At 35.2% G+C, this 14,212-nt stretch overlaps 1 protein-coding gene and 1 long non-coding RNA gene across 2 annotated transcripts; both read left to right on the top strand.

The window, feature by feature from the left end:
- Positions 1–3,965: 3,965 nt before the first annotated feature.
- Positions 3,966–5,722, top strand: LOC145556080 (uncharacterized). Its single transcript, XM_081617746.1, has 2 exons — positions 3,966–4,079; positions 4,755–5,722. The coding sequence occupies exons 1-2, from the start codon at positions 4,073–4,075 to the stop codon at positions 5,138–5,140; spliced, it is 393 nt and encodes a 130-aa protein (XP_081473872.1). The 5' UTR covers positions 3,966–4,072; the 3' UTR covers positions 5,141–5,722.
- A 25-nt stretch (positions 5,723–5,747) lies between these two features.
- On the top strand, positions 5,748–7,453 carry LOC145556081 (uncharacterized). The gene is made up of 2 exons (XR_014091728.1): positions 5,748–7,098; positions 7,197–7,453. It is a non-coding gene; the product is annotated as an uncharacterized LOC145556081 (long non-coding RNA).
- The last annotated feature ends 6,759 nt before the right edge of the window (positions 7,454–14,212 follow it).

Raw genomic sequence — 14,212 nt, forward strand, 5'->3', positions numbered from 1 at the left:
TAATTAAAGTCTAATAAATCAATCAAACTGACTTAGTACAGCTATAAGCATGTCCCTTTAAAGTAAAAATTCTAGAAACAGTCCCATATTAATGTTCCAGCAATGGCACAGAGGTTTGGGATGTGGCGTCAAACACTGCTATGCAACGCCTGGCAACGAACCTATCGTCTGGCACTTTACTTCTGTGTGCGGCGACAGTTCTTTTGCTTTGGCGACAGTCCATTTTATTACTCGAGTCATCACGACGAGTCTAATTAAACAGTTTATTAATCAGTTTGATCAGTTTGTTAATAGCAGTAGTCATATTTAGTCCTTAATTGAGTCTAACAACTTAGTTCCATGGTCATACACCAGAGTCAAAGCATGTCACCTACACTCACTAGTCTTAGTACGCACTTTGTATATATCACCATGACCATGTCTTAGGTTCATGCATGAGTCGTTTTCCGTCATTTGAGTTAGGGGTCCAATCTATTCCCATTCTCCTCCACATTCTCTTCCATGTTGAATAGAGCTTGAGTCAAAATAAATAATAAAAAGCTTATCCCTAATTTCCCTTTCCACATTACTTGGTCAAGGAGAGAAGGGCGATTAATCAAGGACAACAACTTTATTCAAGTACAAATTTTTTATAAACCGATTGGTCAAAAGAGAAAAGCTAAGAAGATAATGGCAAGTCAAAAAGAAGTCAATGAGCTTAAGAAGCAAATGGCTAACATGACTGAGGTATTGAAGACTTTAACCCTTCAAATCAATGACCCTGTGAAACAACAACAAATGCAGCTCATGCAAGAAAGCTTGAGAAAAATATCCAATAACTATAGATTCCAAAGCATTAGCTCGCAAGGGGTCTCGGTGGACAAGGAGCTTCTTCCGCAGAAATTCAATGCCAACGACATCCCTAGGTTCAAGACAACAGATAATCCTTTTTACCACTTAAGAGATTTTGAAACCATAATTAACATTTAGGGGATTGATATGAAAGTCTTTCATTCCTTGTTTTCTTTATCTCTTGAAACCGTTTGTCAACAATGGTTCTTTTCCCTTGACAAAGAGAAAACCTCAACTTGGGATGCCATTGTAAACACTTTCATTGATATATATAAATGTAATATTCAAGTCAAAACCGATAATAGACAACTTGAGATCTTAAGATAAAAAGAGAAAGAAGGCTTTACTTCTTTCTTTAATAAGTGGAGGGATACTTCCGCTAAGATGATTGAGGTGCCCACTGAAAGAGAATCTATAAGGATGTTTATCAAGAATCTCCAAGAGAAGTATTCGAAACATTTGAAATATCAACATAATTTGAATACTTTCAAGGCCGTCTATGTCATCGGTATTGAAATCGAAGATGACCTCGCAAAGCAAAAAGCTACTAATAATAGTAACAACAATGGATGGAAAGGAAAGAAGAACAACATTCCTTCTTCTTCCAAAAACGCCCACTCTACCAACAATGTTAGTACCTTTGACCATAACGGTGTCTTAGCCATAGATAATCAAGGATCTAAAAGGAAACCCAAAAGAGAGTTCACACCCATTGGAATGATCTATTATGTTGCTTTTGATAGTCTCTATGATCGAGGATTAATCAAACCTATTGGCCCAACTGAAGATCCAACGCTAGAAAATCGATCTTCGAGATGGAATCCCAACTCTTATTGCAAGTACCATCAAGGAAACAGTCATACCATCGATGAATGCTACAGATTCCAAAATCTCATTCAAGATCTCATATAAGCAAACAAAATCCCATTGTCTCTAGCTAGCAAGAAGACCGGGTGATGATAAGCACAAGATAAGAGGCGAGCTTCAACGAAAAGATTTCATGACCTCTTTTTCTATTTCTTTTTTTTTATTCTTCCTTTCCCCAATAAGTCTAGGATAGGAATCCTTTTATTTTCCTTAGATATTATTTTGTAGGTTTTTTTCTTTTTCCCTTTTAATAAAATGAGCATTTATTTCCTTGCATATGATCATTGCATTGCACAAAAAAAAAATGCCAAACTACGCACAAGGTATACTCATGATTGGAGGCATCTCTTGTAGCCATGTTATAACTTTCACCCTTTCAAATATGCAATCCTTTCTTGATAAACCACTTTGAGCCTCGTCTAACGATAGACCTTTCTTTCTTTAACACACATCTACCTAACCTTAGGATGGGACAATGTGCAACTTATGCAATTTTAAAAAGCTTGAGTGATTTCAAAAGATAAAAAAAAAAGAAACAAATAAATAAATAAAGTATACAAAAGGGCAAGTGTTCCAATGTCTCTTATATGAAAATATCTTTGATATGAACACATCTCAGATTGTGTCTCTTGTCGAGTGCTTGGTACCGTGCCTGAGAAACATGAATGCCAAGTGAGTGATAGACCACATGATTGGGATTGCCCACACTTATAGAAAAAGATTCAAATATGAAAAACGCAAAAGCTAAAATGTAAATAAAAGAGAGTTCAAAAGTGAGAAACCTCAAGCATAAAAATACAAAATATTTAAAAGCAAAGTTGCACACCTTGGGGGCTTATATGGGTCTTGAGCCTTTTATCCCCTTCTTCTTCAACCTTTAGCTTAACCACGTTACAACCCTTGAAATACCTCTTTGAGGTCTACACATACTTGTGCGAGGTTCGACTAGAGCTACGTTCGGCCTGATTCCTAACGAATATGTAGACAGCCTCACAATGAGGTGCGACCATAATTAAGTGCATTCATATTCACATTTAAACACTCACACCATGATCATATCAAGGGATCCCCTATGCTCATCCCTATCTACTTAGAGCAAGACTTGGGGGCTTGATCCCTACATTATTAGCTTACCTAGCCTAAGAGTCACTATCTTTTGACTCTTCTTAAAATACTTTTCCACCGTTAGCCTTTGTGGCCTAACTTTAGTGTCACTATCACACACATCACAAATACATGACCAAATATACTTCCCTTAGGAACCCTTTGTCATGAAATCTTAACACTGAAGCATGCCTTGTCGTATCAACACCAATCATCATTGCATCACAAAGTATGAAGTACTTAGCCTCCGCCCCTAAGTCACCTAAATACATTCATTATCAAGTCAATTAGGATAGTCTAAGACGTTACAATCCTTGTATTGTGAGAGACAACGTTAACGGATTAAGCGCATTCAACATGCACCTTAAAAAACTTTGCTTCTTTCTTTTTTGCGTCTTTCTTTTTTGGAAGAAAGTCGATACCCTCCACAAAAATGACGAAATTTTTGTTTTTCTGCATTTCGAGTCATGTAGATATCGAGCTTCATGAGTCAACACTATGCACACACGAGTCACACGAAGTGAGTCATCATTAAACCAAGTTTACACTTCGAGTCATGTCAAGTCAATGAGTCAAGCAAAGCTAAGTCTTTGGTCAACCCTAATTACATGAGCAAAGTCCTATAGTCCAAAATGTAAATGCAGGTACACTAAGTCACAGACGGAGGGGTAAGCTTTACAAATGGTTTGAACTAGAGGTGCTAATCGAGTTGAGCACCTCGCGAGCAACTCGAGATCGACTCGGTCAACGCTAGGTCAAAACTCGACTCGAGTTGACTCGACTCGAACTCGACTCGACTCGAAACCTTAACGAGCACGAGTCGAGCAAGGTCTTGCTCGACTCGATAAGCTTGCGAGCAGCTCGATAATATTTTAAAATTAAAATATTTTTTAAAAATTTATAAAAAAAAAAGTCCCATAAACAATTTTTACAAATATATATGTATACAATAAAAATTTAAAAAAAAGAAAAAAAAAAGGAGTAATATTCACCTTTCCATTAAACAAAAAAATGAAAAAATAATAATAATAATAAACCTCCGTAAGAAATCTAAACTTTCTAACTTCCACTAACCACTAGCTACTCTTTCAGCCATTCCAAAGAAAACAAAAACCCTAGTCCTCTTCTAGCCGCTACTACACTGCACTCACCCTTCTAATTTTTTCTCAAATCTGAAGTAAAGCTCGCAGAGGATATGAATTATTGAGGAAGGAAGAAGAGATCAACATTAATTTAAAGGCAATTTTGACAAAGAAAAAGCTTTTAATATATGGCAGGTTTGTTTTATTACTCTCTTTTCTTGTAGATCTGTAGTTGTTCTTGTAGTTTTGTTAGATATTGATAAAATTTATTCATATAGTTGGACTATTTTTTATGTTCTTGAGAATTTACATGATTAATTTGGGGGATTTTTTGCCAAAGTTTTTAGTGATTAAATCCGTTTATCCAATTAATTTGGGCATTTTTAGTGTTTGCTTATTATGAAATCAAAACCAGTCCACCACTTTCACTAATGTCATTAATATCTTTTGTTGATTTTTAATTTCATTATGATAAAGTATGTTATAATCAATGGTGCACTCTGAAAATCCACATCTTACAAACCTATGATAATCTTACATGAGCATTGCTATCGCACATATAAATGGGCAAACGTATTATATGAATCATGTAAATGCCGGTTTGATCTAACTAAAAGGTATATCTCATACAAGTATAATTTATAAATATGTTTACCATTTCAAGTTTATAACCTTAAACTATCTTACACTTGACCAAATACCATATATACATTAATTTCGATCAGAACATAGTCACAAAATGTATGTTCTATTTATTTATTATTTTCTGTCCTATATTCTCAATTGATAGTTGTATATTTTACATTACTTAATTAGTGATAATGAAATTTATATGAACCATATTGTTCATTCTACTTTATATTCATGCAGATTTGTCAAGTAATGCTGACAAAGACTCTACTCCTACATCTTCTATGGACCCTGTTAGTAGGCCAATTGTTGAAGAATTTTATGTCAATCTCAATGATGAAATGGAGGATGCCGAAGATGAGGAAGATGATGTTGAGGAAATTCCCGCACCAACAAACACTAATGAAACTATTCGGGATCCGGTTCCTCCTACTGGCCCTTTTAAGAGAGCACGACAATCTGAGGTTTGGAAAGAACTTACCGAACCTATATTAATTAATCAACAATGGTTTGTAAAATGTACACATTGTCTTGAAAAACTTAAAGTTCTTAAGTCTGGTAGTACTACTCATTATAGTCGTCACTTAAAAAAATGTGCAACAAGACAGCGTAATTTGCGGAAATAATCAAAACTGAATTTTTTACCATCTGATTCTAGTACCGGAACACCAAATTCTACTTTTGTTAGTGCATTACATGATGGTAAATTTGACATGCTAAAGATGAGGGATGGTATTTCATATTGGATTGTCATGCATGAAAAACCTTTTTCAGTTGTTGAGGAGGAAGGTTTTAATTTGATGTTGAAAAGAGGAATTCCAAAATGGAAAAATGTGTCTCGTCATACTATTAGAAATGATGCGTTTAAAACTTATGATGTGGAAAAAAAAAGCTAAAAGAGTTGTTAAAGAGTATTGATAGGATTTCTTTGACTACTGATTTGTGGAGTTCAAGGCCCTAAAGAATTGAGTACATGGTTATTACTGCTCACTTTGTTGATCGTCATTGGAAACTTCAAAAGCGAATAATAAGCTTTGTTCATATTCCCCCTCCTCGAAATGGTAGAGACATAGCAAATTGTATCTTAAAGTGTTTAAAGGAGTGGGAAATTGAAAATAAAGTAAGTGTTTCACTCTTTAATTATGTATTAAATTTATGTTAGTTTTTTTAATACATGATTCTAATTGTTATATTTGTATCCTTTCTTAGATTTTCACAATTTCCATGGACAATGCAACGGCAAATGACTCTTGCATAGAGATATTAAAGGATACGTTTTCATCGACTAAGAGGTTAATTTATGGAGGCAAATTGTTTCATGTTCGTTGTTGTGCTCACATTTTGAACATTATGGTTCAACATGGATTAAAGAAAGTGAAAACAGTTGTCAAGAATATTCATGACACTGTTGACTATCTTCGTGGTAGTGAGCAACGGTTACAAAAGTTTACCGAGCTTGTTCAACAATTCAACTTCCCACATAGAAGATTGGTTCTCGAATGTAAGACAAGATGGAACTCAACTTATGAAATGCTTGCTTGTGCCATCAAATTCAAAGAGGTATTTTTTAGACTTGCTTTGGAGGATAGAGAATATGTTTATTGTCCTAGTGTTGATGATTGGGTGAAAATTGAGAAATTGCTTGAATTTTTAAAAGTGTTCAATGATGCTACTAATAATATATCCGGGTCAGAATATCCAACATCCAATTTGTTTCTTGGTGAGGTTTATAGGGTTAAAGTGTTATTAGATGAGTCTTCAAACTCTCATGATGATTTTATTAGAGACATGGTAACAAACATGAAAGAAAGATTTGATAAGTATTGGGGTGAATGTAATTTGCTAATGGCAATAGGATCCGTGTTGGATCCTCGTTTGAAAATGCAAGCCGTAGAAATTTACATTTCCTAAATTGTTTCCTCCACAAGAAGTTCGTGATAATTTGGTTAAGGTTAGGGAAGTTTTTCATGAACTTTATGATGAGTATGCTACTTTGTATTTCCCTCCTAATGTGGAACAAAGTGGTGAATCTATTGCTTGAAATAGTAGTACACAAGCTGGAAGAGGTGAATCAGCTTTGTATCAACTTTTGCAAGCTGTGAGAAGCACACAAGCTGCTACTTCATTCAAGAAATCAGAAGTTGATGAATATCTTGAGGAGGGATATTTAATGATTGATGGAAATGAAAAGTTTGATCCCGTGGAATGGTGGAAAGAAAAATCAATGAAGTATCGTGTGCTTTCTAGAATAGCCGTTGATATCTTAGCGGTTCCCATAACTACTGTAGCATCGGAAGCTACATTTAGTGCAGGGAGTCGTGTTATTGATCCTTATAGATCTTCACTTACCCCGTAAACCGTGCAAATGTTGCTTTGTACCGGAGATTGGTGTCGAGCCCTTCATGGAGTGAAAAGAAAAAACAAAGTAAGTACAATTTATAGTTATTTTTTAAGAATGTAAACCTTTTTATATTTTATAATTTTTTTTACTATTATTTCAACTGAATACTATTATTTTGATTTTAGAATAACAATGGAGAAGAAGAACCAAAAGAAATCATTCTTCCGATTTCCTAAGTATGAGGTATTGGTCTTAATATATAATTTTTGACATCTTGTATGTAAGTTTATTATTTATTGTTTATTTAAAATTTGTATTTGAAATAAATTATTTTTTTGTAGGATATTGGAGAAGATTGAAGGAAGAATTTCCAACCAAAGACAAATTGGAGACAAGAAAGATTCCCTGTATTCATTTTCTTTGGTTATGTGATAAATTTGAATGATTGTAGTTTGATGTTCTAATTGTTTGTTGTGTAAGAATGTTATACATTTTTTTGTTGGATTTTTTTCTTTTTTTTTTTTCAGCTGTTGGATTTTATTTGGTACTTGGTAGTTTTAAAAAAATTATATATTTAAAAATAAGCAGTGCTAAAATAGTTGACATCTTGACAATATTAAATAGTTAAGTTACAATAATAATAAAAAAAACAAAAAAAAATAACTTAAACGAGCTGAGTTATCGAGCTTAGCGAGTTACGACCCGAGCAATCGAGTTTTGAGTTAATGAGCTGATTCGAGCCATTGCACCTTAACGAGTAACGAGCATTTTCGAGCTCGAGTCGAGCTAAAAAAAATGTTTTCGATCACGAGTCGAGCACCAACTTAACGAGCTTAACGAGTCACAATCACGAGTCGAGCACGAGCTTCTGTTTTTGATCACGAGTCGAGCACCCCCTAACTCGTGATCGACTCGCTCGATAAGCACCCCTAGTTTGAACCAAAAGGACGTAAACAACTTAGCAAATCAACTAGAGTAAGCTTAATTGCAATCATATTTGATTGTCAATCGGCCTGACGGCGGTCATATTAATTGATTGGGTTCCTTGGTACGCCAGTTAGCCCCAATAAGCAAATCGACATGATTAGTAGTCGGGTCGATTACAATCGCAGTAAGTGATTGACCTGATGACGATCGTCTAACTATGCTTAAGCGCCTAAGCATTGGCTCATTACAAGCACCAAGGCATCGATTCAAAAGCAAGCACTTATACGACAATTTTCCCAAGATTAGATTGTCATCCCAACCAACAATATTTCTAAATATGGATTGTTGCGCATTCTTTTTAAATGAAAAATTTTCTAAGATTGGATTGTCATCTCTGGCAAAGTTTCCAAGCGTGGATTGTCATGGTCCTACTCTATTTGGCAATTTTTTCCAAGTTCGGATTGTCATCGCTGGCAAGTTTTCCGAGATTTGATTGTCATACACATAATTCCCTATGGCAAAATTTCCCAAAGGATTGTCATAGGTCTCTATTCATTTTAATATTTTGGCAAAGGCTCCTCATCGTGGATTGTCATTCATTTCAGTAAGTAGCAAATTTTCCCGAAGTGGATTGTCGATCAACTCTTTTTTGCAAATGTTCCAAGACGCGGATTGTCAATTGTGGCAATATTTTCCTAAAAGGATTGTCGCATAGCGTTGGAAAATTTCCAAGGTGGATTGCTTTCAAGAGTTACATTCCAAGATGTGGATTGTCGATTGTAGTAAGGTTCTTATAACGGATTGTTACGAAATATCGGCAACTTTTCCAAAAATTGGATTTTTGCAAAATTTTCGAGATACGGATTGTCGCTTCATCGTAGCAACATTTCCAAGGATGGATTGTTACGTGGAATTGACAACTTTCCCTATAACAGATTGTCATACATCATACAAAAGTTTTTGACAACTGTTCCTAAAGAAAAGAGGATTGTCATCACCCAAAGCATCAACAACAATATTCAAGTGAAGCATTAAGGATCAACAAGCAGTGGTGTTCGATAATTTTCTTCGGAATATTATCACAACAAAAATGAGGATTGTTACAAGGAGAATGGTCATCGACGATGCTCCCTAAGATGTGGAGGATTGTCAAACAACTGGAGATGGCTACAATCAGAGTTATATTGGATCATGTTCCCAAAGATGCAGAAGACGGTCACAAACGACAGAGGATGACTACAAGCAGAGTTATCTTCGATGGTGTTTCCTATCTTGCAAAATACTATCACAGCGGAAATTGCAAGCAACTACAAGGATAGCGGTCTTCAAGCGATATCCCCTAGCTTGAGGAGTCGTCGCAACAATGCAACAAAATCTGTTACTTCAGAGACGTGTGCTCGACGGTGCAAGATACACGTTTCTTAACTTTCTTATATATTTTAACTAACGCTAGTTTGTAAGTATCGGTGTTACAAGAATGATTTAGGATCGCCAAACGTTCTGAATCATTCTCCATCCCTATCGCTACTTTGACTTTTGTTTTCGAAACATAAGTTTCTCCAAACTCAGTCAAAGTGGGGGCTTCTGTAGACACCAATTTATGTCTCCCCAAAACCAAACACAGAAATGAATACTTTTAGCGTCGAATCATAATTATATGAAGTGAAAGTGTGAAAAGCCTATTGTTGCGGTTAGTTTTTATAAAAAAATCTTTCTTTCTGTTTTCGAAAACCTGCTCTATTTTATTAAAATAGTCAGTCAAGTTCAGTTTGGTCCATGAAAAATGTCCAATAATGGTGTAGTTGGATGGGGCTCGAAAAGATCTTTCCAACGATATATTATAAGCCCAATTCTGATGAATAATGAGGAAGTTATGGCCAAAATACTTAACTGGGACCGGATTGGTACTTATATGCGGCCCAATGATTTAGAGGAGGGCCTATTATTAATTATCATTTCTAAAGCTATTAAGATTGATTATAATCTTCTAGAATTGTCTAGAAGGAATTAGGATTGATAATTATGTTTTAGAGTTTTACTTGGAACAGAATAAATGTTTTTACGAAAATATGATATTACCCCTAACACGAATTCTACGACTTAATTATATTGAGAAGTGGATTTCGTGTGGAAAACGTGTTGAAAATCTCTTGCATTGCCTGACGACAGGTTTGTTGCCTGGCGCTGCAGTGCAGTGCCTAGCGCCAAGTTCGTCGCCTGGCGGCGAGCTCCGTCGTTGGCGACAGGATGTTGTTTTATTCCTTTTCGAACTTTAACTCTTTAATATCAATTTCGGACTATTTTCTTATAAATAGAGTCCTTGGACCTCCATTTTTAATGACCAGAATTCTCTAATTTTTCTCTCTCTAAGCTAAAGCTTATTCTCTCTCCTTTTTTCTAGCCTAACATTCTACAAACACAATTCCGCACTCATTAGCACTAGACACACCTAGCCAAGTTCGAAGATGCCTTCGCCCTAGACGTGAAAGGTTTGATATTTCTGAGGGTTTGGTGCCAAATCTCTATTTCAATTATTTAATTTAATTGTTTTGTTTATTAATTTCCTTGAAGTTACTAACGCGTGTATTTTGTTATTAGAAAGAGGTACGAGGCATCAAATAAGTACTTTAATTGTTTCATTGATCTTTTGATATAGAATTCATGCTTAGATTATTATATTGATTCCTAGTATCATGTTAGGATGTTTTAATGTTTTATTGCTTCCTAGTATCATGTTTAGGGTAATACTTAAGTTTCTTATATCAATTATGATTTCTACGATGCTTCCTATTTTCTTTCCTAATATCATGTTAGTATCATGTTAGGGTTAAAGCTTTAATCTTTAATGTTTAGTGACATGCTAGGGTTTGTTATTATTCTTGTTAGTATCATGCTTAGGATCTTGCTGTTAATATTATGCTTTAACATGATTGTTATGATTATTGTCATGATTATTATTATAATTGTTATAATTATTTTTATGATAATTGTTATTATTATTATTATGTTGCTTGATGATTATTATTGTTATTGCTTGATCACACCTTTTTTGCATGTTTAAGGGAATTTGTACTTGTAATCACGCTTAATAAGATAATTAATAATCTTGTTTAGGTTAACATGATTATAATTCAAGTGATCACCAATAATAGATTTTTTTGTGCATTAATATTCAACCAACATAGATAAACAGGTGTAGGGTAAACCTAATGATTGCATATTAGTCAGAAAGCGCACATGAATACAGAAGAATAAAGTAGAGGCCTATTTTATAGGGAGAGTTCTTCTCTTTTAGATTGGATTTGTACCTTCATCCCCGAACACCTGTCATGGTTCCACACCTATTGGTGTTGATGATCTCATGGATGGTTAAGAGGTGTAACCTTCTCCCTATGAACGGTTTACAAGTTCCTAAAACTTGTTGGCGACTCTTTTACTCTAGCTTCCTTCCCTTTGGACGCCACCATACTTAAGTGTATGATCACAGTAGGGCTCAAGTGTGGGATGGCTTGAAATATTCCTTACAATAACCAACATGAGAAAGCAAAACAACACAAATCGAACTAAAATCGAAGGAAAAGTGTAAGAACACACTTGAACGAAGAAATGCTCATGCAAGGTTCAATACTTACCCATTTTTCATGAAATTTATTGCAAAATACTTCTTAAACATAGCACAACATCATGGAACAAACAATTTCAAGAAAAAGGAACCGGATCAAAAACCTCAAAATTCGAAATTTGGGATTTCACAGTTCGAAAATTATCCAAATTAAGCAAAAAGAAACAATTTTTAGCAAAAAAACTTACATTGGGTTATAGAATATGGGAATAGAGGACGAAATTTACTTTCTTTAGCTTCAAACAATAAGAAAATCCAAGATTTTTAGAGAGCTAAAGGCTCGAAAATGGCGAAGGAAGGAGAGAGAAAGAGTAAAATGAAAATCGCGCTCCTCGGAACAATGCGCACACCTAGCCAGCGCGACCCATTGAGTTGCGCACGGATACTGGTCACTCAAAATACCGGTGTTTGAATTTCGATCCATTTGATTAATTTTTAGCAGTGTTTGCTCGTTGTTAGACGTAACGGCGCGCAAATTATCAAGATTTCTTTTAATTGCTTTGCATTTTATAGTTTGTTTTCTTCTTTTATATTTGTTTGCATCATCCTGCATGTACACCGTGCTTTGTGCCTTCCATAAGCATACGTTTTGGACGTTTTTCGTGAGAGTGTCTTAAGAAGTTCCGTAGTGGTGTTTTATGTAAAAGCTCCCATGGACAGGTTTGTCATTTTACTGTACTGACTTTATAAATGTTCATTCTTTTCTTCCTTTATCACGTCCACAAAAAAAAGGAAGGCGTTATCATACATCGTAAAGTTGTAAAGCATTATCATACACCGTAAACATGTATAGCGTAGGTGTTGCAAAAAATTTCACCTCTTCCCGGCTTAACGGGATCTACCTCTCGTAGTTAAAAGGTAGAATTACTTTACTTTAGGCGTTAGCTCACGAGTCTACAGGCGCGTTGAACCATTCTAGAACAGACACTTCTTGATCAGAAGCAAATACGGTAGTTAGTGAGCTTACTGTCTTACCAGATAGTTAGGGTGTCGTCCACCCCCTGTATAAAGAGCGACGTGAGATGTTGCATCTATGTAGGTACCCCTTAGTCCTGAGACACGTGTGCTCATCTTGTGGACAAAATTGCTGAGAGAGTTGCTGATTTTCTTCTCTCTCACTGGATTTGAATATATGCCTCCAGTCCTGAGACATGTATTTCTATCTTTTGGACACCGAGTATTGCGTTTTGACAAGCGAATTGTTGAGAACTTTATTCAGGCTGCGAAAGCCGAAACACTCTTTTATCATCTTTATAACTTATTAAAATCAGGGTAAAGTTTCAATGACATATCGAGGGACTTTAGACCAATGATGACAAGATTGAGAGGACATCATCCCCTTTAATCCTTTTAAAACCGATTTCTTCTCATGACATGACATCACCCAAAAAACTTTTACTTGTAAAAGCGTTCTGCAATTGCAAAGGATCAATCTAGATTCTTTACCGCGTTAAGACTAGAAATTACTCTTTTCTAACCTTAATAGCTATTTGTCTCAAGCACTTAGCAAATCAAGGACCGTTTCTACATTCTTAAACAATTCTGAAAGACTCTTTATTCTTTAAGAACTTCGTAGAAAAGTCTCAGATCTATTTCCTTGACTACTTTGATCCTAGTCTATTCTAGAATCGACCAAAATAGGGGCTAACTATAGACATCTACTTTTGGCCTCCTATCCCGACAGGAAATGAAATGATGATAAATAAAACCATCTTTGTGTTAGATTACCGTGAAGAACACTTATGGATAACTGATTGAGTTGCAAGAACATAAAAATAAGCTAGCCTAACCAAAAAACAAAAGCATTAAGGTCCAATCAACTATGCCCGATCATAACTAGGCTTAAGCCCGAGCTTAAACCCTAAAAATGACGAATTTAGAGGCGCCTAGGTTAAAATTAATGGTGCCGCAGATAAATTTGCACGCATCTCAATGAGTCGCGCTGTTCTTGGGCACACAACTTAAAAGGTTGCTGACGAGGGGAAAACTAGGTCGTTATCTAATATGCCCTCGGTCAAACTAAATTTATAAATACTTAACAAACCTTAATACGGGTATAGAGGCAAGTCAAGGGTCGAACCCAAAGAAACGGTAATGTTCAAGCACTTTCAATTATGCGCCTAAGCTAGGTCGAAGACGAAGGTAAGAGAGAATACTAACACCTAAAAAAACAAGTAACCAAGGAAGTAAAACACTAGGAATGGGGATCAACAAGTAATCATGTCAATTGCAACAACTTGGGAAGAGCATGCCAATCAAAGGTTGTGAGGACTAAGTGATAAGAGCAGTCAATAGGAATCAAAGAGCTATCTCCTAATTGTTAAGCTAGGGTTCACTATGAATAACAAACTAAGAGAATCACAATAAAAACCAATCGATAATTGCAATTCCTAAATCAATTGTTCATGTCATTAGCAATTGCAATGCAATCTAGCATAATTCTCAAGGCCAAATTGAATTACACACATGCAAACCTTCACTAATCACTTTAATCTCAAAAATTAATCAACACAATTCCAAAATTAATCACAATTAATCAATCATACAAGTTTCACCCAATTCCTAGCCAACAACTACTCAAACAACATCATCAAATCAACTATCAACTATAGAGAACAAGAATCAACAAAATATCAAGAACAATTACTCTAATCAAAGATCAAATATCAAAATCAAACCAAACAAACATCAAATTAAACAAAGAAATTGAATGAGATAGAGTTTAGAAATGCTCATTGATAATTAAGAAGATCTCCAACACAATTGTCACACTTGCATCTTCAATCTCTCAATCACCAATGAAATTCC

The sequence above is a fragment of the Chenopodium album genome, chromosome 8 (genome assembly GCF_948465745.1).
Source record: "Chenopodium album chromosome 8, dcCheAlbu1.1, whole genome shotgun sequence".
Taxonomy (NCBI): domain Eukaryota; kingdom Viridiplantae; phylum Streptophyta; class Magnoliopsida; order Caryophyllales; family Amaranthaceae; genus Chenopodium; species Chenopodium album.